Source organism: Sebastes fasciatus, chromosome 16, assembly GCF_043250625.1.
Source record: "Sebastes fasciatus isolate fSebFas1 chromosome 16, fSebFas1.pri, whole genome shotgun sequence".
In the NCBI taxonomy this organism is placed as follows: domain Eukaryota; kingdom Metazoa; phylum Chordata; class Actinopteri; order Perciformes; family Sebastidae; genus Sebastes; species Sebastes fasciatus.
In genome coordinates, this window is record NC_133810.1 from 30,036,571 (window position 1) to 30,064,436 (window position 27,866).

The 27,866-nt window shown below is 42.0% G+C and overlaps 1 protein-coding gene across 29 annotated transcripts in view; it reads left to right on the forward strand.

Annotated features, from left to right (window-relative positions):
- Positions 1–27,866, forward strand: part of dlg2 (discs, large homolog 2 (Drosophila)) — a 160,706-nt gene that overhangs the window by 47,413 nt on the left and 85,427 nt on the right. For 16 of the 29 annotated variants that reach the window (XM_074610333.1, XM_074610306.1, XM_074610316.1 and 13 more), the window contains 2 exons: positions 23,873–23,956; positions 26,190–26,354. In XM_074610333.1, coding sequence (XP_074466434.1) covers positions 23,873–23,956; positions 26,190–26,354 — 249 coding nt within the window. Of the gene's footprint in view, positions 1–1,304; positions 1,573–6,624; positions 6,863–23,872; positions 23,957–26,189; positions 26,355–27,866 lie in introns of those variants that run through there. The other 13 variants (XM_074610309.1, XM_074610311.1, XM_074610330.1 and 10 more) reach the window with 7 other exon arrangements.

Sequence of the window (27,866 nt, forward strand, 5' to 3'; positions counted from 1 at the left end):
CTAGATCTACGGTACTCCGTCGGGTTGTTCACTACGGCTCAATCACAGATTCCAAAATGGTCATGAGTTTGAAGTGAGCTGAACTTGTTTTGTTAATAATTATTGATTATACTAGATAATCCCATTAGTGTATGTCGTCCTGATCAGGGTTTCCCCTCCACAGGACGTTGGTGAGTGGAGGTGGTATATGCTAGTCACCGACCCCATCTGAATCCTAATCACTTTGATGATCCTCTGGATTTTTAATCAGGGTAGGGATGTCAATAATTAACCGTTCAACCGTTAACCGACATTAAGCATTTTAACCGATTAACGGTATTGGTTAAAATGGTGAAAAGATATGTTATAATTAATTCAAAAGCTAAACTAAACTAAATGTGCGGTGGAGACTTTTACTGGGAAAGTGGCAGCATGTCCGCGACACTACACGCAGCATCGTAGCTGCTACGTTAACGCTCCCGGACGGTGAACTGGAGACTCCCGTCAACGAATATCTGTTGTGCTCCTGCAGCTGGTACACCGCTGCATGCGAGGCACAAATCTTGTCGGTTAACGGTTAATAATCGGTTAACGAGGGTGAAGAACATTTTTCAAAATGAGCATCACTAAATCAGGGCAAAACCTAATACCTTTGGTGAGCCAAAGTTTAAAGTTTTCTTCCCCAGTAGCAGGTTGTAGCTTGGCTATCGCCATTTTCTGCAAAATGAGCATACAACATTATCAGTCAGTCACCTGCTGAGCTGAATCAGTCATATCCTGACACATTAGGATATGACAGACAGACAAACAAACAAACCAAGGCCGGTGAAAACATAACCTCCTTCAAGGCCCTTGGCCTTCACATTATTTGTCAGTTTTGAATCTTCTTGTTGTCAGAAGAAGCACTCTGCATTGGTTAAATAGTGACATATTAGTCTTTTGCTAGTGTTTTTCTTCAGAGCTCTGTGGTAGTGACAGTGTGGGGTATTGCTTGTTATGTAATGCTTAGTGTGTGTGAGTAAGGGAGAGAGAGAGAGAGACAGTAAGCGTGTAAACGGTTTTATCCAAGATGGTGTGCAACATGCTGGAAATAAAAATACCCTACGTACAGATTACACACTCCTCATACAGCGTGCCAAACATTGTTCACATCACGTCTTCACATCTACACGCTTGTCCTATTTTTCTCTGATCTTCTGTTAATTCCCGGCGATGTTGATCACATTCAGCTAGAAGACTTTTATCCAATTGCTTTTTTTTTTTTGTGTTTGTGTGTGTGTGAGACGCACATTTACACTCCCCCCCTCTTGACAGTTCAGTCCCGCCTGCTCGCTTGTGAGACGCGACGGAGCTTTGCATCATTTGAAAGGTCTTTTTATTGGTGTTTCCCCACAGAAAAAGTGATCTTGCCACCTCAGACTAATTTGTTCTCACTCAGGGATGCTACCACCTCCGTCTCATCTGATTTTGCAGCTTCTTTTTTTTGCTTTTTGTTTGAAGAAGATTTAGCACTTATTCCCCCGGCTCCATTCATGTTACTACAACACTGCCATGTTTTTTTCATGCTACTGTGCTCTGAGATCAGACATGAAGGTAAGGGGGCTTCCAGGAGTGTGTGTGTGTACGAAGAGATATGTGGCGTGGGGAGGATGTGCATGTTATTCCACGTGAAGCCCAGTGAGCGAGTGGAGGCAAACTTCTGGATCTATAGCACACATAGGTGTACTGTACATGTGATGTTTTATCTATATTGATTTTTTTTCTTCTGCATGTGTGTTTCCAGCTTTCTTGTTATATAAGTCTTTTCTATAAATGGGAGGCTGTGTGAGTAAATGTGCCTGACAGCTGAGCTTTTACAATAAACAAACTGCCTTGCTTATTAACAGTGTCTTTATTCAAGTTGTGCTTTAAACTCATCTGCACAGATGTGTGACCTGTAGTCACCTCCTCTTTCAACCTTGGCTGACAGGAGGTAAACGCAACCTGCGAAGTCGGCTCAGTGTAAGCTTTGATCAGTCACTACTGCAAAAGCTCAATGGGATTAGCTGCCAGCCTAACAACTGCTAGTGCATTATTTTACTCCACGGTAGGGCTGATGAAATAAAGACTCTTGCATCACAGTGTGATGAGTGATATAAGGGTTTATACTTGTACACGGCACTGCTATGTATTTGCAGCTGTGGTGTTGTTACATAGCAGCACTGGCATGACTCATATTGCTTCTTATCCAGCCCTCAAGACACCATCGCAATTAATCTGATTTTTGATCCTCTGGCACTGATGCGCTCTGATTAACCTGGAATTGGTTTATAAAAACTGAATAAATAGACTCTGAGATTCTGAATCAAAACATCTGAGTGTTACAGTGAGAAAACCTGAGAATAACAAGTAGAGCTACACCTGCTCTGGCTTTGATTCTCAAGGCTTAATGAGGGAAAGAACAAGAACAGAACAACATGTAATATATGTTAACCCCGAGAGCCATTGGACCCATTTTTGTCTTTTTTAGGAGGGGGAGTAAAGGGGATTTTAGGGGGAGATAGCAGGTCAACAGTATAGATAGTAGTTCTATGTGATAGAACTTCGCATAGAAGTGGTGAACGTCATCTGAAAGCTGGGAACATGATGATTAATTTGAGATGCAGCTCAACCCTGTGTGTCAAGTTGTTCTCGTCATAAATAAGAAATAAACATTAATTAATTAATTAAAATAAATTGTGAAAGTGTATAAGGGTTTAGAACATTTTGGTAGAAGTATATGATGGTCATCCCCCATGCTCTATTATGTCTCTTAAATTGTTGCAGCAATTTTGGGGTGTTACACAGATTAAATTTGAGATTAAAGATGTTAAATTTATTTTTTTTACAGCTGGAGAATTAATAAAAATGATCAATAATCCCTCCAAAATACCACATTAAGACACCAACACCTTGAGGAACACCAGAGAAAAAGTCATGCTCTGATTTGGGATCAAACACTTTTTGACATTTGAAGATTTCTGCAACAGTTTTCGGTGATTTGATGGCGAGCACGTGTTGTGAAAACTGCTCAAAAACCACCTTATTGTCAATCTAGGTAGGAAAGCCATCCATCCTCTGAATGCTCTAGGTCTCTAGTTTGATCCATCCATCCTCTGAATGCTCTAGGTCTCTAGTTTGATCCATCCATCCTCTGAATGCTCTAGGTCTCTAGTTTGATCCATCCATCCTCTGAATGCTCTAGGTCTCTAGTTTGATCCATCCATCCTCTGAATGCTCTAGGTCTCTAGTTTGATCCATCCATCCTCTGAATGCTCTAGGTCTCTAGTCTGATCCATCCATCCTCTGAATGCTCTAGGTCTCTAGTCTGATCCATCCATCCTCTGAATGCTCTAGGTCTCTAGTTTGATCCATCCATCCTCTGAATGCTCTAGGTCTCTAGTTTGATCCATCCATCCTCTGAATGCTCTAGGTCTCTAGTCTGATCCATCCATCCTCTGAATGCTCTAGGTCTCTAGCTTGTGGCTGTAAAGTTTCATGAGGCTGTGATTATCCTAGAGGTCACCACAGGTCATTTTATACAGTGAGGTCAAATAAAAAAAGAAATGGTCTCACTATAATGACTACTATGGGGACTAACATCATCACACATGAATACAGTTGAGCTCATTGGATCCACAAGAGTCTCAGCTTTACAGTGATACCCAATTTATAATGTAATTCCCAGACTATTTAGGGACCCCAGTATGCAGAAATCTTCCAACACATCATTTTTAGAACAGGCGAAAATAACACATTTATACTGCATGCATAAAAACTGCATGTGATTATCATAAAGTGGGCATGTCTGTAAAAGGGGAGACTCGTGGGTACCCAGAGAACCCATTTACATTCACAGATCTTAAGATCAAAGGTCAAGGGGACACCAGTGAAATTTAAAAACAAAATTTAACTTAGATTTATTCAGCGTTATTCAGCCTCGTTATCAACAACATAACATGGTCCATGCAGCACACCCACTCTAGTACAGGTTCCCATAACGTGCTTCTCAGTTGTGAAGCTTTGGCAGTGTTTGTGCTTCCATCCTGCTTCCTGGACTGCTTCCCTTCATGCTAACTGTATTGTCAAAACGTGTTTTGTAAGCCGCAGTGTGTGGTTAATCCGCATAGGCAATGTGCTATGAAGCTGAAAAGAGCTGAAAAGGGCCTTTCTGGCCTTAGTTGGGATGGAGTAGTCACTTGCTGTTTGAATGTAGTTGATATTTAGCCATTCCTCTCATGTTAAAAGAATTCCCCAAAATGTTCTGTTTCATTTTGGTGTTGTGGTTGTGAGAGTCTTTACAGTTGTGACAGCTTTAAACACTCATTTGAGAGAGTCTCAAGGCACGTTTGGAATATTTTGTCATTCATATGTGTTCATCGCCGGCCTCACATCATTTCAACAATGATCTTGCTTTGTAACACCAGTGCTGTGTGTGCTGACTGTTTTCATTGTTAGTTAATTTGATCCCACCTGCGGGACATTTAGAGTCAACAATGAACCTAACCTGCATGTCTTTGGACTGTGGGAGGAACCCGGAGAACCCGGAGAAAACCCACGCTAACACGGGGAGAACATGCAGACTCCACACAGAAGGGCCCCAAGCCGGGTTTGAACCTGCGTCCCTCTTGCTGCGAGGCGACAGTGCTAACCACTGCAGCACCGTGCAGCCCTCAACAACGCATCATTTACTACCAGTACACTTCATGCTGCTGGATCCTGGAGACTGCTCACTCTGGATAACGTTACAACCAAACTTTTCTTCACTTCCCTGGAGCACGAGCACATAGTGTACAGGAACAGCGTCACTCTATTGCAACTCAAATTGTGTACGTTTTTGCCATATTAATGTCGCCCACAGTGGGCAGACCGGAGCTCCACACTCCAAACGGGCACAAACTCCCCGACAACGCTGCAAGCAGCAATACCGGGAGGCCACCGGTAGCCAAGCAGCTCACTGCCTGTTGTTCACTTTACAACCAGATTCTTCTTCACTCTCCCCGAGTCAACACGAGCAGAACTGGAAGCACAATCAAACTCACCGGTGTGACCGTGAGTAATCTGTGGGTGTGTTTTTCCTCCTGCGAGTAAGACTGTATAACCCCGATGTAAGACTTGATACTAACTTATAAGACAATCATGTTACCGCCAGCAAAATACCTCCACTAATCAAATCCATGCTCTAACTTTATAACCGCAGTGCCTTGAAGCAAGCGACTAATACGCCTATTTGGAAATGACCTCCTCTAAGTGTACTTACTTCCTTACTTAGTCCTTGTTGCGCCGGGTGGCACATCGGGCAAGGATTAAGATCTCCACTCATCTCTGTTGTTTGCTTCCTTCTTAATGCTGTTCCAGCTGTATCCTCTCGTCTTCATCTCTCCTTCGATGGTTCCCCTCCAGGTTGTTTTGGGTCTCCCTCTTTTGCGTTTTCCCTCTGGTGTCCAACGCAATGCCACTTTTGTCATGTCATCAGATGGTTTCCTTAATACATGTCCTAGCCATCTCCATCTTCTTCATATCAATATTGTTTCCGTGTCCAAGCACCCTGTCATTTTGTGTAGTTCATGGTTTGTAATCTTCCTATAGGCCAGAATATCCTCATGATCTTTCTGAGGAGTGTTGTGAAAGCTGGAAAGCTTGCCTATGTCTCTTTCAGTCATTCTCCAGCACTCAGCACCATATAGAAGGACAGATAGTACACAGCTGTTGTATAACTTTATCTTGGTGTTTCTAGTTATATGTGTTGACTTCCAGATGTTTCCAAGTCTTAGAAATGCCGTCCTTGCCGCTAAGTGTATTTCACTGATATTTCTGACTTGGGGTAACCGACCTGTGTGTTTGTTTTCCTCGTGAATCAGAGTGTATTTCACCAGTGTGTCTGACTGTGAGTAGGAGGACTCGAGTGTGAAGTTGTTGATGGCCCTGCACCAGTTAGAGTTAATTGTTGAATCATTTTCAATTTCTGAAGCTATTGAAGTGTCTGAAGGTATTAGAGACCTTCAAATGAAAATCACCTTCGATTGTTTTCACATTGTTAAACACGTTTAGTCTTCACTGCACAAACAGGGAAAGTTAAGAAAATGTAACTTTTGATGGGAAGTTTCACCTTCAAGCACAGCAGGTGGGATTTATACGAGTGTTGGCAGAGTTTACCTTTCTCCTGCTGGAAACAATGAACATCCAGTTTGCTGTCATTCCCCTATACGGACACATTGTGAATGCTGCATTAGGTTGAGCTTCAGACTGATCATTAAGCAGACGATACAGCAGATGCACCTTATGGGCCAGTTAACAAACTGTTACTCCTCTGCTTTCATTCAGACACACAATGCATGCAAGCTTTGCTCCCAAGAAATAACAAAACCTTCTAAATGAACGTTCACAGACAAACAGTCAAACTTTTTTGTGCTCTGGTGTATGTGTGTATGTGTGTGTGTATGTGTGTGTGTGTGTGTGTGTGTGTCACATCTTGAGACGTCCGTGCTGCAGCAGAGTCGGTCCAGCCTGTGGTTCCCTCTTGGCTGAACTCCCTACAGCGGGGCGGGGTGTGGGAGGGAACTTGTTTGCCGCAGTTACCGATGCAGCGATGGGGAAGCAATTCATTGCTGTTCCACAACACTGACAACGCTCGCACACACACACACACACACACACTCACTCAGACCGGCACACACAGACCGGCACAATGAGCAGCCAGTCTGAGTGCTGCCAGAGAACAGGCAGTATTTTGAAGAGAGCACTTCCCAGCTAGGGAGATAGCAGTTTGAATCTCCACAAACACACATACACACACACACACACACAAGTAAAACACACATCTTCACACACAGGCATGCAGGAGGAGAAGGAAAAGAGCGTTGAGGTAAGGAAAGACTTTAAGGCTGGCCATTCACAGTTTAGTATTTACAAGTGTTACGTGGGTGAGAGGGAGAAACTCTATAGCTGTATGTGTGTGTGTGTGCGTGTTTCTGTGTGTGTGTGTGTGTGTGTGTGTGCATAGGCATGTGTGTACATCGTGTATGCCAGCTCACCCTGCAGTCTGGGCTGGTAAGGAGCATGAACTAGCAGAAAACTGCAGCAAAGTCGATTTCTTTCTTCCAGTCTCTTCTTCACCTCACCAGCGTCCCTCTCTGCTGTAGTTACCTGCGTTCTCTCTCACCGACGTCTTAACCACAGCGAGGTTCAACCGTACAGGCGTATAGACATCAGCCTCTGAATCATTCATATATGTAAATCTCAGTGGGGAGGTCTATAGGAGCTTTTGTGTGCTACAATCGGTTTTATTTGTAACAGAGTAGATTTGCATCCACTGAACACACACGCAGAAAGCCAGCGTTATGAGGAGGGATGTCGTGCTGAAACAAGTTCTTAGTTGATTGACAGTTTGTGTTAAACTTCAGTCATTTATGATGTAAAACCAACAAACAAGTCATGGTTACAGCTTATCAAATATGCAGGCATGCAAGCTTGTCACCTTTCAGTGAAATTTTGAATCCAAAATATGTCACCTGCATGATTTGTATGATGTTACTAACGGTACCATTTTGCAGCCAAAGTGCCGACTAACTTTACGTTAACGTTTAGGCCCCGACGGTTCCGTTTTCTCTATGCTAAGATAATATTAGCAAGGCTAATGCTGTCATAACCACAACGTAAACAATTTGCTTTTGGATTTGTTTTGAAGACTAATTCATGAGACCACGGTGTAGACATTCAGCTAAAATGGACCTACGTTGCTTCTGATGTAGGTAAACTGAATGCTTGTTATAGTAGCCTTATTATGTTGCTTGAGAAGTGGGCAAATGCCGAGCTCCCTGAACACGACAGAAGCGGAATTGAAATGACCTCGCGGCAGCTTTTCTTTTAGTTGTAGTGGTTGTGAAATCATTTTTATGAATGTGGTATCTAAGCCCAAAGAGCCGTATCAATAGCTGTAAAGAGAGGTTTATTTTGACTAGCTCTAAAAGGATGTGCTGAAAGGATGAACTAGCTGATCACTGACGGCTCCAGTTTCAGTCGTTGTCAAATCAAACTACTTTAGTGGAGAGAGGTTTTCCATCTCGTGCTCAAGTTACAGCTTTGTAGTGTTTTAGTCCAGCTGCCCAGGGACTGCAGATGGAAGCTTGCAACTAATACAATTATAAAGCATTTTCCTCTGCATGGTTTATGACAAATAAATATATTAAAACTCAAACCATAGTAAGACTACATCTGGATCCTGTATGGCAGATCTGCACCTTAAAGGGACTGTTTGTAAGAATCAGAAATGTCTTGTTAACAGCGACACCTGTGGCCGTTAAGTCAACGAAAGTCAGCGTCCTGTTGCTCGCGCTTGTGCTCGCTCTACGTAGACATGAAGGAGCATCGCTCAACACAGTGAGGAGACACACGTCAGCTAAAACCACAATATCACTCTATATTTCAGCTGCTTGGCAGTAATGTTAGCTGACCAGACCAAGGTCTCTCCATGAATCAATGCTGATCCTAGTGTTGGCTTTTCCTGCCTCAGCCTCCCGACCGCGGCCGGAGGGAACGGGGGAGACACCGGAGTTTTGGTCTGAGACGATAACGTTTCTCTCTGCGGAGCCCCGTCACTTCACAAGACACGGGAAACCTCTGTTGGTCTGGAGGAGCTGCAGCAGTTATTTCTGCACAAACATCCACTGAACATTCACTAGATATTCTCAGAGCTAAACTAACTCTTCTGCAGTGTGGAGTGAGCAGCATGCACGTGAGAGTGGAGCGAAAGAGTGAGTGAGAACGAGCGCGGTGTGTGAGTGAAGGCAAGCAGGCAGAGGAGCAGAGTACAGCAGAGACTCCGGCCCTGGAGACCAAAGCTACGGTCTCCCCCGCGTCCTCCGACCGCGGCCAACACTGTTTAACAGACGGGCTTCACTAGATATCACTTTGTGGTTTTGGTGCTTCTGTGTATTTTGTGTTGGAGTCTGAGTCTGAACAGCGTAGCCACACGCGAGCGCACATGGGACACCGACCCGCAATGATTTATACGTGTAAGAAGTTACAAACAGTCCCTTTAAAGTAAACCATGCTGCTCAAATTTGTTCTTCTTTCGGTCACCAGCGGATCATCTGTTTCCATCTCTTCCTGTCCTCTGCATCTTCCTCTGTTGCGCCAAACACCTGCATGTCCTCTCTCGACACATATATGAACCTCCTCCCTTCAACATCTTTCTCCCGATATACCCAGCATCATCTCTCCTTTGCAAATGTCCAAACCATCTCAATCCCCACTTCTCTCGCTGTGTCTCCAAACTTAAGCTGTCCCTCTAATATCCTCATCCTAATCCTGTTCATCCTCGTCACTCCCAAAGAACATCTTCAACTCTGCCACCTCCAGCTCCACCTCCAAAACATACAACATAGCTGTTCTCAACTTCCACCATTTGATCATTGGCTCTGCCTTCACTCTTCCTCTTCTTCATCTCCAAAGTCATCATACAGATTCCCATCCAATGCTGCCTAGCTACGTATTCCCCTGTCAACACCTTGCAGTCTTATACTGTATCCAATCACCACTCTCTCCTCCTCGGGTACACTCTCCAGCACTTCATCCAACTCACTCCACAATTCTTCTTTCTCTTCCATCTCACATCCAACTTATGGCGCATATGTGCTGACAACATTCATCATCACACCTTCAGTTTCCAGCGTCATCACTCAGACTCTCTTCACCTCCAACACACTCTCCACCACTATACTCTTCTTTCAGGATTAGCCCTACCCCATTTCTTCTCACACTCACGCCACGGGAGAACAGTTTGAATCCACCTCCGACGCTCCTGGCCTTACTCCCCTCCCCTTCCACCTGCTCTCCTGCACACACAGCATATCGACCTTCCTTCATCCATCATATCAGCCAGCTCTCTCCCTCTACCAGTCCCAGCACCAACATTCAAAGTTCTTACTCTCACCTCCATACTCCTACCTTTCCTCTGGACATGCCTTGACCAATCCGGTATGGAAATCTGATTTATGATCCTCATATTTGATTAGGTTTTTACGCTGGATGCCCTCCCTGACGCAACCCCTCCCCAATTATCTGGGCTTGGGACCGGCTCTAAGAATGCACTGGCTTGTGTATCCCCAGTGGCTAGGTTACAGGCCTGCTCAGATTTAAAGCAAAATATTGGTTTTACAGCTTGGATCGTATACAAGCTGTATTCCAATTACTGCAATTACACTCATGTGCACAACGATGTCAGATAGTAATGATGGCCAAAATGAGCCAAAAATCCATTGTTTCATGTGTATCTTTGGTTGTGTTTAATCTCTGGATGTGGAATTAAGTTAACATACACCTTACATATGATGCATCCATCCATTTTTAGTAACCTGCATGTCTTTGGACTGTGGGATGGCAACCGGAGAACCCGGAGAAAACACACGCTAACACGGGGAGAACATGCAAACTCCACACAGAAGGGCCCCAAGCCGGATTCGAACCTGTGACCCTCTTGCTGTGAGGCTGTGCAGCCCTTACATATGATGCAAAACATCATAAAAACACTTGAGCAATGTGGAAATTCTTCCTGAAAAAGTATTTTCTGAGCACCAACGAGGCAATAATCCCTCGTCAGTGTATGATGTTGGTGAGCAGCATGCTGTTTCGTTCTTCTTTGGACAGATTGTACTTCAGTGCATAAAATATCTGTTCCAGACACCACAAAAAAACACCACATGTTTGTGATCATAAATCCTGCATTGAAGCCTGTGGCAGCCATCGTCTCATGAGCTGTCACTCAGAGGAAGATTGTGATGTACTGCGTTGGGGTTCGGCTCCACGGTGCAGTTTCATCCTGCTATAGTCTCCTTGTTCACTGGCTTTGGTCACATTGTTATTGAACAGCACTGAGAGTCTTTGTTGTTGTTGTTGTTGTTGTTTTGGCACTTCAGGCTTTGTCATCTACTGGCCATTATGAATGTTTACCTACCTTTTACTGTCTGTGTTCCTTTTATTAAAACACTAACTAGTCGTCCTCCGAGTTACATAAGAAAACAGGAATGTTTTCATCTTGACGAATCAAAATCATTTTCTTTTTTAACAAGCCAGCTGGAGCTGTCTAATTTGTGCTAGGAAACAGTTTGTGATAATGACTGGAAAACGCATGTTGACTCCACTTGTTATTGTCCCACAGCCTCCCTTTGTGAGAACCAATAAAGTGGCCTCCAGCCCATTCATGCTTTCTCTCTGTCTTCCTCTCTGGCTGCCTCTCTGTCTTCTCTCTCTTTCTCTCTCTCCCTCTCTCTGGCTCGTCCTTTCTCTTCCCAGAATGCAGGTATTGTTCACAGGGGAAAGCCCCTTGGTTTTCTGGACTGGATGTAGGGGAATTTAAGAGGTAGAAATGTGGGAGAAAGTGAAAGGTAAGTCAGTTCCCAACTGAAGGGAAAGATAAAGAAACCATTCCCCTCAGCCTTTGAGCTGTCTGAAATCAATGTGGCCTCGTATTCTCTGGGTTAACTGACCGATCTTCAGTTGGTATTAAAGAGGCCCATGTCTGCTTTAATTTAAATAGTTTGTTTTATTTTGCTTCATTGGTTGCCACTAACACAGATATATATTCTATATACTTAACTACAAACACATTTATATAGACCTTAGTCACATGAACCACAACCTTTTGCTAAACCTAACCAAGTAGCTTTGTTGTGCAAGTAAACCTCAAAACTAAATCAACTTAAATTGGAAGTTTATTTTGTAAAGACTGTGCATGTACACTGATCAGCCATAACATTATGACCACTGACAGGTGAAGTGAATAACACTGATTATCTCGTTACAATGGCACCTGGCAGTGGGGGGGATGTATCAGACAGCAAGTGAACATTTTGAACTTTGTGTTGGAAGCGGGCCAGCGTAAGGATGTGAGCGACTTTGACAACAAGGGCCAAATAGTGCTGGCTAGACGACTGGGTCAGAGAATCTCCAGAACTGCAGCTCTTGTGGGATGTTCCCGGTCTGCAGTGGTCAGGACCTAACAAAAGTGGTCAAAGGAAGAAAAACCGGTGAACCGGCGACAGGGTCAGACCCGAGGCTCATTGATGCACGTGGGGAGCGAAGGCTGGCCCGTGTTGTCCGATCCAATAGAAGAGCTACTGGAGCTCAAACTCGATAGAAAGGTGTCAGAGCACACAGTGCATCGCAGTTTGTTGCGTATGGGGACCGGTCAGGGTGCCCGTGCTGTCATAATGTTATGGCTGATCGGTGTATATTGACCCGTTGCCCTGACACGTCCAAAACTATAAGAGGAGTACCTAGAGCATCATAGTATGAAGCGTAGGGCCACTGACCAAGCTGCCGTATTTGTTGAGATGGGAGTGAGAACGTGTTGGTATTTCATTAATGTGAGACACAGTATGAAAGAACGTGGCCGCTTGTGTAACTGTGTTTGTATTCCTCTTGAATGGACATATTTTGTATTGGATCATTAACCTAGTGTGGGAGAAGAGCTGTGTGTAAACATCATCCATCAGCCACAGAGTGGGTTCAGCTTACAGTTCGCCTTCCACATGCTATTATTCACTGAGTCATGTTCTCTGTGGTGGTGGAAATCTGCGAATATGCATCCAAGATTAATTTCAGTATGAAAATGTAAAATGTGATGGCAAGATATTAGTACTTGGTATTTGAATGAGTCACACACTTGCCTCTTTACAATCTGCACAGCATACGACACCCTCTGACCCTTGATTTAGATAAGGAAAATTCCCCCCTCCAAAAAAACTCTAAAAGAAACCTCAGAAAAAGCAACAGACGAGGGAACTCTCTTCCAGGACGGAGCAGACATGGCGGTGCACATGGAGAAGCTTTAACTTGAGTTGACAGCCTTGAGGATGGAGAATGAAATTTGCTCTGGTTTTGTCCCTGTGAGGGGAGACGGTCTCTCAAGAAGTGCCCAGTTGCTGATTCCTTCATAGGGCTTTTACCCAAGCCTTGTAACATCACCCAAGAAATGGGTGAACTGTGATCGCCTGCGGTCGTACCGTTTGACCCAGTTACACATATGAATGTGTCAAAAAGAAAAAAGAAAGTGTGGTGTGTGTGGCCTGCATTTTGTGCACGTGTGCACCTTATATGTTGAAATGAAATGTGCCGTGGAATAATTTCTCACAGGTTCCAGGATTAATGAATCCATGTTGACCTCAGTCACTGTTTATTAAAGTGTAATTGAGTTCTCTGTGTTCCACACTACAGTGTTATCTTGAGTGTTATGGTTCCATCTAGTGGTTCAGTTCAGACAACACTGCATACTATAGATTTATAGTGGTGAGCCAGGATGCATGGTCCATACAGCCCCTGCCAAGGTGTTGGAAAGAGCCTGATACTGCAGCTACTGCAGCTGTGTTATATACTGTAGTCCTCACACTGAATGACTCGCCAGACTCTTAATGATCTCATCCTCTGCAGCTCTCCTGCAGGCTGACGACGACTAATGAATAGTCTTATGAGAGAGAGAAGGTGGAATACACAGCTTTGAAACAGCTGTAGCAGGGTGACTTGTTGTTTTGTGTGTTGAGCCAGCGTGACACACAGTACTTTATCTTGGCTGCAGAGAAATTCAGCAATTTTGCGCATGCAGCGTCTGGTAATGCTGTAAATCCAATGCAGCAGACACTATAGATCAGCAGACCAGGATGTACTTCGGTAATTTCCCAAGTGTTCAGTTTCATATTACTGTAAAATGAATGGAAAGCAGTGGCTTCTGGAATGGGGATGGTAAATCTAAAATGCCGTGGCAAGTGGGAATACGTGATAGGCTATGTGTAATGCGTGTGGCACAGAACACAGACAGCTAGTAAAGACCATGGTAGTTCTCATTAACTTAACCTAGTGGCAAGTGAAGGCAAACTTAACCAGGTTAACCAGGAGCATCAACCGGGAAACACCTAGGGTGGATGCAAACTAGACAATCTGGCATATACTATACTGTACTACTGGACTGATTAGGGGAAATTGAGAGCAGTGTGTGTGGGAAGCTGCAGCCCAGGAGGGAGAAACTGGATCTGGAATAAAACATGAGCGTCGCGAGCACGAAGCCTCCGGCAATGCTAGAGCTGCCAACGTAGCACAAATACACACTGTTTGTTGGCCACTCACTAAAGTTACGCCGGGCAGACACACAGCTGACAACCTGCTGAACTAAACTAAATGTGCGGTGGAGACTTTTACTGGGAAAGTGGCTGCATGTCCGTGACACTACACGCAGCATCGTAGCTGCTAAGTTAACACTCCCGGACGGTGAACTGGAGACTCCCGTCAACGAATATCTGTTGTGCTCCTGCAGCTGGTACGAGGCACAAATCTTGTCAGTTAACGGTTAATAATCGGTTAACGAGGGTCGGTTATCACTTAAGAACATTTTTCAAAATGAGAATCCCTAGTGTCAACCTGTTCTCTCTCCCAACTCAATCAAATACTGACTCTTGGGTCAGTGGACCACGGCGTGTGATACTGACACATCTATAGGCACTCAACTAACTCCAATGTTAACCCATTCACGTCATTGTTGGATGGTCAGAGCAACTGATGTACTATTAAGAGCGAGAAAGTCTCCTTAGGGAGGAGCTCAGGGTGACAGATAGGTCAAACAAACACAGACTTTGAAACCAAGTCAATGTTATTTTATACTTTATACTTATTTTACCTTAGTTTTGTAACATATGCTGCATACGTAAGTTACATAACAAGCGATCTTATTTTATGTAACATCCATACTTAGTTTAACCCGAACTACAGTCTTTTCCTAAACCTAACCAAGTAAACACAAAAACTAAGTAAACCTATTGGAAGTTGATTTTGAAGAAACTGTTTGCATGTAACGAAACTGTAGGTTTCCTGTGAACACAAAAGTTTATTTTGAAAAGACACTATGCATGTACCTAGAGCATTATAGTATAAGCGTAGGGCCACTGACCAACCTGCCGTATTTGACGAGTTGGGAGTGAACATGAACATGTTTACCAGGAGGATATTGCATGATCAAAATGGAACCAGAGCATCTCTGATGGTTAATCCCAATCACTCCATGTCAGTAATTTCTTTGGACAACATGCATAAGCATAATATTCCAACATCCTTTACCTCAGAGTAAATACCTAATACCGTAAAAACAACCTCAGGTTATAGCAGTTCCATGTGAATTGACCTATACTGCAGCCAGCCACCAGGGGGCGGTCAAGATGATGTGGCTCCACTTTTGGAGATCTGTCATCCATCAAATGTTTCCTTAAAAAGACTGGTCTATTCACGACTTGACTTCTGACTGTTAAGCAATTTTTCACTTTGATACAATTGAATGCATCATTGGCAGGCAATAAACTTACACAGCTACAGTTCAACAGTTCTTCTTCTTCTGAAATGATGAAATGATAAATACATATTCAAATTCATGGGAAACTACTCAAAAGTAACTGTTTGTAGTTTTAATTTGTCAAGTGAGAACTTGGCCAGCTGGGGGCGCCCTATACAACATCAAGACTGAGAGAGAAACCGCTCGGTTGACCTGCTGCTTCGTGTACATACACAGCAGCTACATATTCAGTATAAAAATACAAAACTAAAACAGTGACAATAGCTTGTTGTTTTGTCTAAATGCAAATTTGCACCAGTTAAGGACAAGTGATACGGCAGATTATTCTGGTCTGGATTTAATTCTTCCACAGAAATGAGACTAACAGGAGGAGGAGGATGGTTAGGGGTGGGAAGGGAGAGATAAAGACAGTGGGCATTCCTGACAGAGAGAGAGAGAGAGAGAAAGGGGAGTGTGTGGTGGGGAGAGAGCAAAAGCCCGATGCAAAACCTCGCTCACATAAAGCGTGAAGCGTCTTTTTAGCTTTCTTCTTCGGTCCGAATAGCTTTTCGTCTTTCTGCCTTGAAGCTCTGTTCTACTGCAGAGTCCAGCCAGCTGGTCCTTTTTTTTAACGGGAATGTCTCCCATAGTCAAAAGCCCAGAGTGCACCCCGGTGCTGTGCCACTGCAAAGTTGCCTGCACCAACAACACTTTGTCACTGATGTTTGGATGCAAGGTAGGTTGCACGTCACTCTCTTTGCTTCACAGGTAACACGGTCATGTTGACAGTTGCTTATTTTGACTAGTAGAGATCTTTCTGTCAGTGTCTGACTTCAGAGTATTATCCTGTTGTGTTCTCTGTGTTATTGTGTCTGACAGGAGGAGAACCCTATGGGATGAGATTACACTGCTGGTTGTGTTTGTCTTTAAGCTCACAAGAGAGCAAATGATTTAAATGTTTCTGAAAGGCAGTGCTAGCACCGTTTTGTTTTCTATCTGCGTCCCTTTAAAGCTGCGTTAATGCTTACTGGGGCTTAATGAGGGCATATTTACAGCTCCTGTAATATTTCTGCATCCCTGTACTGTCACCCTTCATTTATCGTAGTGACGGGTCAGGACTATTTAATATCTGCCTTTAATGGGCTGTAATCAGTAGGCCATTTGTTCATTTTTAACAGTGTTTCGTTCAACCGCAGCTAGCGAACAGCCCCAGCAACAACACATCTGTTCAGCACCACAGACAGCACCAATGATTCATCAATTAGGCTGCTGATATTTCAGAGCCACGGTCAGGCCTTAGATTCTAACCTGCACAATCCTCAGTCAGATAAAGGATCAATGAGTCAGGCATAATGCTGCTAGGGGATGGAGAGAGGAATGGCAGGTTAACAACGGGGACATTTTGGTCATTTTGTTAACAAGGGGGATGACTGAATAAAGAGTCAAACTGTCCTTTGAGGTCATTCAGACCTAAACTTTGTTCTCTCAACTCATGTTCCTCTGATTTTCAAATGAATGACTGTGTTTTATCACAGTTTCTGTCTTTGATCGTTCTGAGAACTGTTTTTATGAATATTTCTCAGATGTCGCTCTGATTACATTTCCTGTTCTAGCCCGTCTCATCAAACACAGGTACTTATGGAATTTACATGTATACACAAAATCTCTCTTGTACAGTGCCTGATAAATCAACTACAGTACATCAAACCTCAGACTATAGAGCAGGCGTCTTCAACCTTTTTTTCCTCTGAGAGCTATTTTAACAAAATGAAAGTGGCCGAAAACTACACATAGCGCCACCAAGTTGTACATCGCCAACAGCAGACATCATTTCTGTCTTACTTTCATGGTCATTTAATAACATTGCAGCCTCCGCAGTCATCGCTTCTATTACAACCCCGCCATAGGCTTTGTTTAGCGCCACTGAACAAAGCCTCTGCTGCAGAGTTGGCCTTATTCTTCGTCGATTTGGTAAACAGAGACTGTCGTCTTTTAAGCGTTGTTTTCAGCTCCTTTACGTTCTCCGTTCATAGACTGCTACTGGCCAGAAAGTCCCGTGAAAAGTTGCCGTGGACTTTGGTGAAGAGGCGCTCGACGTTACATCTTTTACCGACTGATACCCTCGCTGCGCAAATGAGACGCACACATTTGTCATCACCCATTCCTCATTAAAATAGTATGTTTTTTTGCTTTTTATTGGCCTGGCTATTTTCTGCGGTCATTTGTCAAATCTGGTGTACGCTTGCTAGTCTGCTAACATCGCCTGATTCTCAAATAATCATTTTGTGTCAGAAGGGGGCGCAATGTCTGTGAATTTGATTGGATAGACATTTAAACTGGTTCACAATTGTGTTCTTGTAACCTTTAGTGAGCTACTCAGACACAGGCAGCGAGCTACTTGTTGGAGACCCCTGCTATAGACACTGGCCTGTTTAGTACCATAAGATTATTCCATGTAATCCCATAAATAGCAGTGAGGCATATTCAACAGTGACTAAAAAAAAAACCAGACTGTGTGTGTACAAAATGCATCACTCACCTAAAAAGAGTCTGACACACTGAAGATAAAAACCACACTAGATAACAACAGAAATGTGTATGTTTGACTGTAAAAGCAAGAAAACAGAGGGCAGGTGCTCTTTCTCTTCCCCGCAGCTCGGCTCTCCCTCCTACTGTCTTTAGGAATTAGGAGCGTAGAAGAGAATGGGGGGAAGAGAGTCTAACTGTAGATATATAAAGCCATAGAAAGAGGTCAGTGCACACAACCGCTAGGAGATTCCACACTAAATCTGCACAGAGGCTCTGAATCTGCCCTCGGCCATGCCAACCCACATTTCCATCTCATCTCGATTCTGCTGTAGTGAACATCGTAGAGAAGGGATCCTCTCAGTGGAGCATGACAACACCACACGTGAGCGGTGACACCGCACACACAGCTCAGCCCGGCCAGCCCCACAGCCAGCAGCATATTATAAACCTTCACGTTGAGAGGCATCACACTACAGGAGGAGAGAGTGTGCGCTGTTTCTGGTGCACTGACTTCATCAGGCTTAACCGAGAACATGAATTTATTGTTGGTTGATCGCCAAGAAGTACAACGATAGTAACGTGACATGATGAATGAAACATGGTGAATACTTTTCTGGATGTAAATCATCTTTTTTGAGTACAATGAAGAGTGACTAATGTGAGATTTCCTCCTCTAGCAGTATATTAAAATACATCATTATACACTAATATATGACATGTAATGCACGTGTTGTTGCTGAGAAAACAGAAACAAGAAGCATTCCAGACGACACTTTGTAATCAGTGTAATGCTGAACTGAAAAATCGTCTTTATCATTAATGTGCCTTTTGATAGCTTTGGAAGGGAAACTTTCCGAGCTTAAAACAGCCCTTTGCATTGCTCTGATAAATGTCACTATTGAGCTTCCCTGCTTCTGCTGAATTTCACAAGCACATTTTCTAAGCCTTCATCGAGTGGTCAGATGCCCTGCTCCTCCTCCACCTCTCTCTTGCTCTCTCTCCCTAGCATTAGTCACTCATTGTTAAAGTATAAATCTGTTCTAGAAGCCATGCTCCACTACTAACTCATCATGCCTCAGTGCCATGACTTGGTTTTTTACTGTTGTATACAACAAACTACAAAAGTAGCTTGGGGGGGGGGGGAGGCAGTATGAAGCATTTCATTTCATTTAATTTATGTGGATTTATTTATGGAGCACAAAGAGAACATACGATAACTTGCTTGATTGCATTTCTTGCAGAAAATGCGTGTGATTGCTGACAATCTGCTAAAACTAATTGCAAAGCATGGCTGAAAATACAGAAATCTTAAAGCGCAAATGTGGAATAGACTGCTACTGTGTGGACTAAACCTTTAAATCTATAGAGAAAATAAGGATGACATCCAATCATAAGGTGCTCTAGCTTTGGGAGAACAGGCTGTAGAAATGATCTCAACATCTGAGCACCGCTGGTTGTTGATCATGACGCAGACACATCCCCTCTTGTTCTTCCCCAGTTCTATTGTCCAGGCCTGGCGGTGAATGGGAAGCCACCTTTGGGACTCATTTAGCCTGCATTCATTAAACTCGCTCCTAGTTTATCCGGTTACGTTATCTACTGGAACGTCTTTGTGCCCCAGTTATTATGTTTTTGTCTCAACTCTATTAAATCTCAACAAACCAAGTAGGTTAAGCAGAACAGTTCATAGTGAGTTTAGAAAGAAATAATTTATTCTCATCTCAGACTTCATACACACCAAACGATACTCCGATAGTGCTCCACGCTCCTCTGATACGGTTGTATAACCACAGCATGGGTGATGTTACCCAGCGCTGTAGTACTTCTCTCACACAGTACTGTATATTGTAGGTCACTGGGCTTCTCTCAGGCCGTGGATTGGTACAGTAGATATGAGGTTTAGCTCCGAGCCTTCCATTATCTACTTGCTTAACACAAACATTTCACCTCGTTATAGCAATTCCGCTGTTGGCTGCTTATCAGTCTATCATGACCTAATATAGGTATAGTGACATTAAATACAGGCTTAACTTTGGTACATGTTTGTGTTAGTGTTGTTGGAAATCGTAGTAGATGAATGATTCTAATGTATTTTATTGGAAGGTTTAATATTGGAATAACACGACAGTGCAGTTTTGGAAATTCACCAATGTTATCTGTGTTTATTTGACATACTGGAAGACATGTTATGTAGAGTAATACTTTGGACAGTTTCAGATGAAAGAAACACTGGAAAAAGTTTGTTGATGATATTTTGTTCCAGGTCAGGATTTATAGTGAAAACTGAAACAGCCTTCCCGTCACTGTAGTAGAAAGGTCATTTTGTTTAGGCTAACCGTAGCGAGCAGTGGAAGTATTTGATGTAGAAAGTGTGTGATGTATGTTGGTGGAGGCAAAAGGCTGAAGTGTTGTATATCAGTACACTGTTGGCAACATCACACTGTACATTGTTTTTACCAGTACATCACAGCTTCATGTTTATAACAACATTTTCTTTGACAATTAAAGATGTCATTGAGAAAGTTTATGAAGAAACTCACATAAAGCGGCAGATTAATATCGCTCCATCTCTTCCTACTCGTATAGTTTCTGGTTGACTCCTGTTTGGCACTACATTATGTCACTGAAGTAAACTATTTTAAGGCTAATCTGAAGCTCATATATATTGTCAAAGCCAAGAGATCTGACGAAGTCACCTTTAGTCTTGAGTCAGGACTTAATAACAGCAGAGCCCTGCCTGGGGATCTGAGGCTGCACTCTGTAATGGAACTGAGAGCTGAACCATGAAGTGCTTTAAAGGTAATCAGTATAATCTTAAAATCAAGTCTAAAACCTAATGGTAACCAGAGATGGGATGCTAAAACAGGAGTGATGCGATCTTGTCTTCTCGTGTTTGTTAAATAGCAGCTGCGTTTTGTACCAGCTGAAGGCGTGACATTTTTTTTTTTTTTTGGCTTAACTCTCAACACAATCCACTGCAATAATCTAACAGAGATGAAATAAAAGCATGAATGACTTTCTCGGGAAAAGAGCTGATTCTGGTCCTCAACATTTTTTACATTTTTCAAAAAGGGCAAAACCTTTGGCCCTACTTTAGTAAGGGTCAAGCAGTGTGCGGGGTTATGTGAACCATGCTCATTTTTAGCTTGTTGTAAAATAGGGATTGACTTTTTGGGGCCGAAAATCATTTTATCTGATTTTATTTAATTTAGCTGGAGAACGTTTAGTGGCTTCCAGCACTTTATTTCTGACATAATAACTGATGAACATCGCCTACTTCACTGATTTTTAATGGGACATAAATTTGAATGTCATCTGCATAACAATAGTACTGAATATTGTATTTTTGTACGATATGTCCCAGTGGCAGCATGCATATGCAGAACAACAGGGGGCCAAGGGTGGAGCCTTGGGGAACACCACAGGCCCTGATACCAACCCACTTTTCAGGGCATTATAATAAAATAGAGTGATCAACAGTGTCATATGTGGAGCTCAAATCAAGAAGAATTGAAATCAATAAATCACCAGCATCAGCTGTGAGTAAAAGATTGTTTGTGATTTTAATGAGGTGTTGTGATGTGAACTGAAACCTGATTGAAATTTGTCAAAAATGTTCAACATGAACAATGTTCTTTTAAATGTTTGACACAAATGGTAATTTAGAAATGAGTCTGAATTAATTTTATCCAGATGGTCATGGCTTCTTGAAATGTGGGTGCACTACTTTATCCTTCAGGCAGGAGGGAACAGGAGAGAGAGCTGTTTGCAATGGATAAAATGGAAGGACCAACCCGGTTAGAAACCTCATACCTCATATATACTGTATATATACAGTCATCTTCTTTGAGCTGATGACTATGTAAGAAAAGTGTCATTTCAGCTATGGTATGCTTTTAGTTTCTATATTTAGATCCTCACACCCATTAATTTTGCTATGTTAAGCCAAATAGAAGTAGTAGCTGCAGACACCTGCCTCCTCCCCCCGTAGCAGCTACCCAGTGGAAACAACATCTGTGTTTGGAAACTGCCTATACAGACCTACGGCAGACAGACGCTGCTTCTGGCCTCCTCATGTCCTCGTCTGTTGAGAGGATGGCTGAGAACAAGTGCGTGCACGATGTACTGTGTGTGTGTGTGTATGATGTTGTAGCTATGTTTAGTAGAATCTGTTTGACTCATAGATGTTCAGGCTTTTTTTCGACTTTTTTCTGACTGCAGTTAGTTTGCTGGTCAAAGTTAATTTATCATTCTGATTTATGTTGCAGGTGAAGGTTGGAATCAGGATTAGGTTTAGTCTAAAGCTAGGCCTGTAATGGTGAGAATGGGTAGTGGTTGTAACAGGGGATCAGACTCGTGGATAGGGAGGAGGTGGGATGGGTGCACTGTCATAATAAAACTGCATGTAAGTTACTCACTCTATGTCAGTGGTTCTCAAACTATGGTACAAGTACCACTGGTGGTACGTGTGCTCTCTCTAGTGGTACGCGGAGGAATCTCTGAATATAGATTCCTCTGTATTGATGCTTTCCCACAGTTACACATGCACAATGACGCATACGCACGCTGTATCATGTTTCAGTTTGTTTGGGACCGGAGCTATGGTGAAGAGAAAAAAAAAGTGCTCAACAGCATGCTGCTACTAAACCTGAGGGGATGCACCCTATTTTTCCCTGATAATGCGAAACTGTGAACAACAAACCTGTGTTGAAATCAGCAGGAGAAGAGTTATTAACGTTAGCTGTTAGCAGCCGGTGGGCAGAGCAGTCCTGACTGGATAAATACTGGAGATACGAACGTTAACGGAGGTGCCATTGAGTTATTGTTATGAGGTGTTTAAAGTCGACTCAGGAAAGATGACTATTGGGCGAAGGTAAATTACAACGTTATCATGATGTGTTCAAATGTAATCTCGAAAAAAAATTGTTTTGGTGAGAAACTTGAATAAATCCAGTTATTAGGAGATGTTTTCACATCAATATAAAATAGATAATAGAGAGAGAATTATTTTGGCCTATTGTGTGTTTAAAATGAACAAGAGAATGACAATATTTTCTTAAGTTCCTTTGTCACATCGCCTTCTTATTTCTCTTCCATCTTACAGGATTATACAGTAGTATAATGCATGCATGAGAATACAGCTCAGGCACAATTACAGAATGCGTTTCTATTTTTAGTAGCCCTAGTAGCTGATATATCACCGTCCTCTTAACATTAGATTGCATCTCTTTACATTGCTGCTTTCAGGCATCATCAAAAATCACCGTGATCACTGGTGCGTTACAGTTAGTTTACATTTCAGAGATGCAGATAAACTCACTCTTTGCATGAAGATCACCTCTGTCAGTAGCCCCTTATTCTTTCTCTCTCTGTTGTATCTACTAATTACTCTCAGTGTATACACATTGACTTTGAGAGGCATGCTCTTTTGTTAGATGATTTGGTCAAATGTTGCCTTGACACCAAGACACATCTCCATCCATCAAATTCACATCGCTTGCAATTTAAGGTTGTGAATCTCTCACCTGAAATGATCCAACCTTGATGGTGTGTGTTGGAGCGCCGCTGTAATAATAATTTTTCTTGGTTAGAAGTTTAAATGGTTGTTTCTCCATTGTCTTCCTGTAGAGAAATAGTATTTTTTGCTAAGAATTGTGCTTTAGTTCATTCTTTATCACAGATCTATGAGCCAATAATTACATTTTAGTGTGTAACCGTGCCATGGGATGATTGTTGCTCTGTGTCTACCCATCGATTACTACCTATGTGTTTCAGTTTGTAATCACCCTGCCACATCTGTCCTGCATGTGCTGACATCTGTTGTGTTGGTACAGAACAGTACAGGCACCCACAGTACTGGATGTGTGCGAGTACTTACTGTATGAATGAGCTTCTCAGCCTCCTGCTGGTGTTTCTGCGCTCTGGTTGTATGCTCGGGATCTTGGACGTGATTGATTGTTTATTGCACTTCATTTCTTCGTCACTGCTGTTGTGTTTGCTCTTGGTGGTTACACATGGTCCTGTTGCTCTTTCCAGAACAGGCCCCCAGCAGTACAGGGGTCCCCCCCCAACGGCCAGACCCCACCCTGCATGAACCCTGCCATGATGAACGCTCCTTGGGTGAGAGAGGGGAGGAGGGCGGTAGTATTTTTCAACGCCGTCGTCCAAATTGCATTTCATTCTGGCAATCAACCACAGTATTTACTCTGCTGACATGAAGTCATGATTCATTTCACACTTTTCACCCCTCATGTAGTTAAAATGAGATTCCATCATGTTGATGCACTGTAAACACACTTTAGAGCCATTGTTGCCTCTCATGGTCCATCTCTGTTATCACTATATTCATATTGTTCACTGAACACTGACTTTACATGTTATTAACCAGGGATCGTTTTTATGTCATAAGTTTGGTATTGGCAGGAATTTCAATGCAGAGTATTAAAGAAAATGATAGAAAAATCTAATTCTCAGGATCGATTAGTTGGGATGGATAAGAAGTTTCCCTTTCACATATTTCACAAAACACGCACACCGAGAAAGAAGGGAAGTCCTCGAAGATCTGCAGATTGTGATGGAAGACAGAAAAAAAAATGATCCTAGTGTTATGAAGTTAAATGTACGACGGAGTATTAGGGCCACATTGAGGAAAAATATAAATCTGAGATTTCGAGAATAAAGTCATAATATTCTGAAAATAAAGTCATAATATTATGAGATGAAGTCAGAAGTTTACGAGAACAATTGTCGTAGTATTATGAGAATAAAGTCATAATATTATAAAGTAGTGATTTTATGTGTTATTTTAGAGAGGAAATGTGAAAATGAGGAACGTGGAGCATCTTGTGAAGTTATACTTTAGTTTAGGTTTCACAAATAACCAAATACTTCATCTTTTGGCACATCAGAACCACATTATCATCAGTATCAGGACCTGGAAAAGATTGAGCAAGAAACTGTGTTTATTCCGAAGAAAGAACCACACGGACCTGATGGGGAAACTGACTCTTTGTGGAGGAGGAAATTACTTTTTTTCTTGTAAACTTATGACTTTATTCTCGTAATATTCCGACTTTTTTCTCGTGAAGTTATGACTTTATTCTCGAAATCTCAGATTTTTTTTTCCCCCTTAATGTGGCCCTAATACTCGTATAAATGTCCTCTTGTGAACTTTTAAATGAATAATAATAATAATAATATCAACATTTTTTTCCGATGTACTGTATGACTACATTATACAAAATGTATGTTTACCAACTTGTAATAAATTCCAGTGAGCAGGGGATGAACACAACATCAGGATGACCAGACAGGCCGATTCCAAAGCCCTGAATAAAACTGCCTTTGTAATGCTTCTGATGTAATAGTGAGATTCTGTTGACACCGTGTCGGAGCGTTAACTCCACGCTCATTTTGAGGCCACAGTTTGTGGTGTTGTTGTATTAGGTAAGGCGGGGAAAAATACTTACTTCAAAGTTATTTGAGGAAGTGATTTAAAATGAAAGTTGTTTTTTAATAGAGAACATAAAGACTAGCTCAGGGGTCAGCAACCTTTACTATCAAAAGAGCCATCAACTTATAGTCTAAGTATATAGTATATACAGTAAGTCTGATGCAGTGAGGGCCAAAGTGCAAATGTACTACGGAGTATTAGGGCCACATTGAGGGAAAAAAAATCTGAGATTTCCAGAATAAAGTCAAAACTTTACAAGAAAAATAATCATCTCATAATACTACAACTTTTTTCTCGTAAACTTTAGACTTTATTCTTGAAATCTCAGATTTATTTTTTTCCTTAATGTGGCCCTAATACTCCGTCGTACCATAGACCTACAACAATGATCAATACAATTTAAAATGTACAAAAACAAACTGTTTTATAGCTTGTAATTCCTCGTTTTGTAGAAAACATCTTGGTTAAAATTATATATTCTAAGTCTGAGACCCTGTCCAGGTATAATTGGTATTTCATACTCATAAATAATGGTATGCAACAAATGCAATGTTATTGAATACCTCATAACTGCATGCTGAATCTGGTGCTTCTCTCTTGATGATACAGAGTTATGTGTCATCTTTCATTCATTGTTTTTCATTAAGGGAACTTTTAATTAACATCATTCTTTTCATAAATCAGAATATTGAAGCATTGTACAATAATCACACCACGAAAAGGAAACATTCATAGTTCATCAAGATGATTCATTGTTTGCCTTTTCTTCTGTCACTTCTGAGAACAGTAACACAAAGCTGACTTTTTGTGTTTGTGGATCTCATCACTTTGTCTTTGTTCATGTCTTCCTTTCTCGCTCAATGTCCCCCCCTTTCCTCTTTCTCCCTTTCCTGCTCTCAGCAGTACCACTACCAAGAAGACGACTCGCCGCCTCTTGACCAGGGATTCCCGCGGCTCACCAACGAGGTGCGCGCCCCCGAGCTCGTGCACGTGTCCGAGAAGAACCTGTCCGAGATCGAGAATGTTCACGGCTACGTGTCCCATTCCCACATCTCTCCTCTCAAGGTCAGCACCCCGACCTCTCTCTCCCATCATTTTAAATATGGGCCTTTCGCACTTGGCATAGAAAACCATGACCCTCCGACCATTCCCATTCAGCAGCATGAACAGCTGCCAACATGGCCTCCTCTCAGTCTCTATCCCTTCTCCGTGCAGTGTTTATAACATGACTGCTGATTGGGTACTAAGGAGAACCAGGAGGAATACTCAGATATAGAACACACATCTTTTACTTTTGGGTATTTAGCACAAATGTGTGAGTAGACAGTAGATTATGTGTACTTTTTTTAATGCTTCACAATGATGAAATATTGTCTTCACATCTCTTCTTCTCTCTGCCTTCACCAATCCTTGCACACATGTTCCCCTCTGCATTGTATTGATTCATTAAGTACCAGTGTGTGTCCTGACCTGGAGTCCAGCTCTAACATCTCAGTGCCTCTCTCTACCTCCATATGGAGTCCAAAGTTGGAGGAAAAAAACACATTTCAGCTGTATTGAGAGGTCTCGGGTGCGTACTAGTACAAGCTACTACATTATTGACCCAGGTTAATAAGAGTGATGTTAAAGATCAGATGTTGTTGTTGTGTTTCTACTCAGGTTTGAGCCAGCAGAGGGCGATGTTGGAAAGTTTTACTGTGTCTGCAGTTCATTTCAGGCAATAGTTGAGATCCTCGGCAAACCATCCGTTGTGTCAGTGAATGAAATGTGCATATGTTGTGGTTCACATTATTTAATAAGACATTTAGTGATGGTTTAATAAACAACCATGTCAGTGGAGACATAAATAAAAATACCAGTAGGGATAATCTGATGTGGATCTGATCTAACGTGGCACATATACAGCAAAAATAATTCTTCCTAATGTTTGTGTTCAAGTGGCTCTTTTCCCAAAGTAACATACTCTACAGTATATCTAACTACAGTATGTGAAGACATAACACCTAATAACTGCACGCCATTAAGCATTAGTTAAATATTACTTAATTCATCATTTATAAAGCATTGTTCCTACATTAATACAATAAATTAGTATGTAAAAATGATTAATGATAAATGATTTATTCTTGATTAATAAGCTCATCTATAATGTGTTTAATGATTGATCCGCCTTTTATTAATTAAGTATTATATCAATTACAAACCAGTTATTTAGGAGTTGTCAGTTGTTCATGACATCATATAGAAAGTGTAGATAAATGATTAATGATAACTGATTTATTCTTGATTAATAAGCTCATCTATAATGTGTTTAATGATTGATCCGCCTTCTATAAATTAAGTATTATTATATCATTTATAAAATATGCAAATACAATCACATTATAGGTGAGCTTATTAATCAAGAATAAAAGATTTATCACTGTGTTTAATGTGTATGCTTTATAAACAATGCATTAAGCATAATACTTAACTAATGCGTCATAGCATGCGGTTATTATAAAGCGCTACCGACATGATTTCAGGTCTTCAGGTGTTCTTCATGGTCTTTAGGTTCGAATTTATTTTTCCTTTGAT